We start from the raw sequence: 4,961 nt of genomic DNA on the forward strand, positions 1-4,961 counted from the left end.
GGGCGTGGCGCAACTGTTAGGCCAATCCCGCTCCTCGTTTCATTTTCTCGTATCCCTTCCTCCATAGTCTGACCTATCTATTGTCACGAAAATGCTTGCTTATTGCTCATACTTTTCTGCTATCTAACTAATTATTAAACGACATTGCAATCCGTATTGTTCATCTAAAAGTGATCGCATTTTTCATCATTCTTTTTTCTTTTGTTTTCTCATTTATTTTTTACGTATATCATTTCGCGTTTTTTACATAAACTTTTCTATCATATTTTTTTTATGTATCTCATTTGCATACCTGTAACAAAACATGTATACGTTTCCCGAAAATTGCTACTCATCAGCCTTGTTCCTTTTTATGCGGATCTCATACATGCATGAAAGCTGTTCGTTTCATTTTCTCGTATCCCTTCCTCCACAGTCTGACCTATCTATTGTCACGAAAATGCTTGCTTATTGCTCATACTTTTCTGCTATCTAACTAATTATTAATCGACATTGCAATCCGTATTGTTCGTCTAAAAGTGATCACATTTTTCATCATTCTTTTTTCTTTTGTTTTCTCATTTATGTTTTACGTATATCATTTCCCGTTTTTTACATAAACTTTTCTATCATATTTTTTTTATGTATCTCATTTGCATACCTGTAACAAAACATGTATACGTTTCCCCAAAATTGTCAGCCTCGTTCATTCTTAAGGGGATGCTGGATCGAAGGCTGAAGTTAATCAAGGTCGATGTTACAGGTTTTTATTTCCAATGTATAAGTTGCTTACGCCTTCTGAGTTAATATGATCATGCAGGTAATCCGATCGATTAATTATCGATATTTTTATTCCGTTTCCTACATTACCATCTTAGCAGGGACGTGTATTAGGGTCGGTTCCACAAATGTAAAATTTATTTTGGAAATTTCTTCCAATTTTAAAATTGAGAAGAAAAAACCGTAATTGAACTTAACACTTTCATTTGCAGAATCGATCTTAGAAATACAATTGTATTATGTACACATGCAGTGTAGGCCGTGTTCCAACATATATCACCAACCATATATTAAAAATCTGTAATATATATGAAGTACAGATTTTTAACTTTAATAGTTATATAGATACGAAGCCGTAGTAACACTTTTTCCTTACGTCCCATACCACTTTAGGTAATAATAATATAGTATCAATAAATGAATATGACATTGCACATGCATACTGTAATTCTTTTTCATGATTATCCTTATATATATGTATATATATATAATATATATATAGGGTGTCCCATTTTAATTGCCCACCCCAAATATTTCGAAAACTACACATCCTAGAAGAAAAAGTTTTAGACAAAAGTTGTAGGGTTTCGAGGGGGGCATCCAACAGTGACCTTGACCATGACCGTTACCATGGCCGTCAAGGTCATTTCAAGGTCAAGTCAAAATTTTCAAATGGAACGCCCCTTTTTTCACACCGCAATTGGAAAGAGGAAAAAATTTTACGTCCGAATATGACCTTGACCATGACCTCAATGTCAAGATCATGTCAAGATGAAATCCAAACGTCTTGAAAACTATGTGTTCTTGCAAAAATGTTCGATACCAAAGTTGTGAGGTTCGGCGGGGGTTACTTAATGACCATGATCATGACCTTCAAGGTCATTTCAAGGAATTAGAAAGAGGAGGAAATTTTACGGGTCTGAATTTTGTGTGATCATAAAAGCAAACTCCCAATGAAGAAAACTAGTTATAAAGGACCATTTTATGAAAATTAACCCTTACTCCGTAACCCTTTGTTTCGGCACCTTAAATCTGTAAACCATGGTCTTTTAGATCCTGTGCCTTTTTTAAACGGTAAAAATGCTTTGAAAAATCTGCAGAAATTCATGGAGCTTCTTAAAACCCTCAACTACAAATCCCAATTAAATATTTCGGGAAAAATAATTTTTTTATACATTTCTTATTTGAAAAAAGTGGAAAAACCTATGGAAAAATCACTTGTTCTTGTACTTGCGGCAGGGTCTTGTAGACCTTGGGTTACAGGTTAAGGGTTAAAGATTTACCTTCGACATTAGTGTTAACCGATGTGTACGGCGTAGAGGTCGTCGAATGGATTTCACACGTCATTGGCCCTGAAAAAGGCCGATATTAGTCAGCAGTTGTTGGACCATGTAAATAACTGAATGCTAACAATAGCAAGATGTAATGAAGCATCCAGCCAATAAAGGCCAGATGTAATTAAGCATCCAGCCAACAAAGGCAAAATGTAATGAATAATCCAGCCAATAAAGGCAAGATGTAATGGAGAATCTGGATAATTTACACAATATCCAGCCATCAAAGGCAAAATAAAGTGTACAAGCTAACCAATAAAGGTAAGATCTAATAGTGAAATTGAATAAGTTAGGAAATGCCCAAACAACCATGCAAGATGTATCAGTCAAGTTCAGGGATCTTAAATGGGGGGGATTTTAAATGTTCAAATGCCTCTCCATTCACTTCCATGCATTTGTTAATTCTTCTTTGGAAGGAATTTCTTACATTTTGAAGAAAAGTTGGAGGAATATCTTGGCATGCCCTTCGAATTCTTCCTTCATATCTTCCATTGTTGTGGGTTCCGTTTTATAGACTTTCTCTTTGAGATATCCCCAAAGAAAGAAATCCAAAGGAGTTAAGTCCGGTGATCGTGGTGGCCAAATTTGCGTAGTACTTCCCAGACCAATCCATCTGTTTGGGAATCGCTCATTTAAGTAATTTTTTACTTGTCGAGATCGGTGTGCCGGGGCCCCATCTTGCTGGAACCACATTATTTCCTGAATATTATGAGGTACATTTCTTAAAAGATTTGGTAACTCAGTTCGAACAAAATCTAAATAGTTATTACCATTTAAATTTTCCTCAAAGAAATATGGTCCCACAATGTAATCATCCACAATGCCAGCCCAGACATTAAGCGACCATTGACGTTGGAACTCCTTATATCTTTTCCAGTGTGGATTAACATCTGCATAATAATGCATATTATGCCTATTAACGTCATCTGTATTGGTGAAGGTGGTTTCATCGCTGAACAGTACCTTTGCAACGAATGCTGGATCTGCTTCCACCTGGCCTTGCACCCAGTTGCAGAAAGCTAAACGTCGAGGATAATCAGTCTCTTCTAATTTTTGAAGCATGTGAATGTGATAGGGATGGAATTTTGAGCCTTCAGGATTCGATTGGCCGTTGATTTTGGGATACCATGCCTTTTTTCTATTTCTCTTGTTGACATATGAGGATCCACAATAGCAGCTGCCACAACAGCTACAGATTTTTCTTCACTAGCACCTGATTTTCGACGCTCTCTTTTTAGATTTCCGTTCTCAGCTCTGGTGCAAAGCCTTTTTATAGTCTTCCTATCAGGATGACGCCTGTTCGGATATTTTTCAGCATAAAAGCGCGTTGCTAGTGAATAATTATGCTCAGCTCGACCAACTTGGCGAATCATATCAACAATTTCATTAGGCGGATAATCGCCCATGATTACGGTTTACAGAAAAAAAAGACAGAAAAAAATCTAAAATAACCGTTAAACTACTACAAACAACAGAAATCCAAAGATCTTGTTATTGCTCGAGACAACATCAAAATTTCTTACTTTATGAAATAAACATTGAGTATAACTAGATTAAATGACAATCTGCCTTCCACATGAAAATTAAGAATCTTCCAGTTATTCAAGTGAATAAAAGAAACTAAAACGAACATGGGTTACATAAATAGAAATTGACAACTTTTCAGGTACTACTAAAACAAATGACAATCTGCCTTCCGCATGAAAAATAAGAATCTTTCAGTTATTCAAGTGAACAAAGGAAACTGGCTGGATGCTTAATTACATCTGGCCTTTGTTAGCATTCAGTTATTTACATGGTCCAACAACTACTGACTAATATCGGCCTTTTTCAGGGCCAATGACGTGTGAAATCCATTCGACGACCTCTACGCCGTACACATCGGTTAACACTAATGTCGAAGGTAAATCTTTAACCCTTAACCTGTAACCCAAGGTCTACAAGACCCTGCCGCAAGTACAAGAACAAGTGATTTTTCCATAGGTTTTTCCACTTTTTTCAAATAAGAAATGTATAAAAAAATTATTTTTCCCGAAATATTTAATTGGGATTTGTAGTTGAGGGTTTTAAGAAGCTCCATGAATTTCTGCAGATTTTTCAAAGCATTTTTACCGTTTAAAAAAGGCACAGGATCTAAAAGACCATGGTTTACAGATTTAAGGTGCCGAAACAAAAGGTTACGGAGTAAGGGTTAATTTTCATAAAATGGTCCTTTATAACTAGTTTTCTTCATTGGGAGTTTGCTTTTATGATCACACAAAATTCAGACCCGTAAAATTTCCTCCTCTTTCTAATTCCTTGAAATGACCTTGAAGGTCATGATCATGGTCATTAAGTAACCCCCGCCGAACCTCACAACTTTGGTATCGAACATTTTTGCAAGAGCACATAGTTTTCAAGACGTTTGGATTTCATCTTGACATGATCTTGACATTGAGGTCACGGTCAAGGTCATATTCGGACGTAAAATTTCTTCCTCTTTCCAATTGCGGTGTGAAAAAATGGCGTTCCATTTGAAAATTTTGACTTGACCTTGAAATGACCTTGACGGCCATGGTAATGGTCATGGTCAAGGTCACTGTTGGATGCCCCTCTCGAAACCCTACAACTTTTGTCTAAAACTTTTTCTTCTAGGATGTGTAGTTTTCGAAATATGTGGGGTGGGCAATTAAAATGGGACATCCTGTATATCATTTGACAAAATCACTGTTACACTTGGTTGTATACGGCTGTACGAGATGATTTGGCGTAATTCTTATTATAAGGAACAGAATAAATTACTTCGCAAATGCTAGCTATAGCTAGCGTTCGTCTATACGAATCATTTTGTGAATGCCAGACATAGCCGGCATTAGGAGCAAAAGAGTT

The 4,961-nt window shown here is 36.3% G+C and overlaps 1 protein-coding gene across 1 annotated transcript; it reads right to left on the bottom strand.

The window, feature by feature from the left end:
- Nucleotides 1-2,202: 2,202 nt before the first annotated feature.
- Nucleotides 2,203-3,699, bottom strand: LOC147906417 (uncharacterized). Its single transcript, XM_087416565.1, has one exon. It carries the CDS (start codon nt 3,153-3,155, stop codon nt 2,517-2,519), a length of 639 nt encoding a protein of 212 aa, XP_087272691.1. The 5' UTR covers nt 3,156-3,699; the 3' UTR covers nt 2,203-2,516.
- Nucleotides 3,700-4,961: the final 1,262 nt, after the last annotated feature.

This window comes from Acromyrmex echinatior, unplaced genomic scaffold (assembly GCF_024713525.1).
Source record: "Acromyrmex echinatior isolate Ae372 unplaced genomic scaffold, ASM2471352v2 Scaffold36, whole genome shotgun sequence".
NCBI classification, from domain to species: Eukaryota; Metazoa; Arthropoda; class Insecta; order Hymenoptera; family Formicidae; genus Acromyrmex; species Acromyrmex echinatior.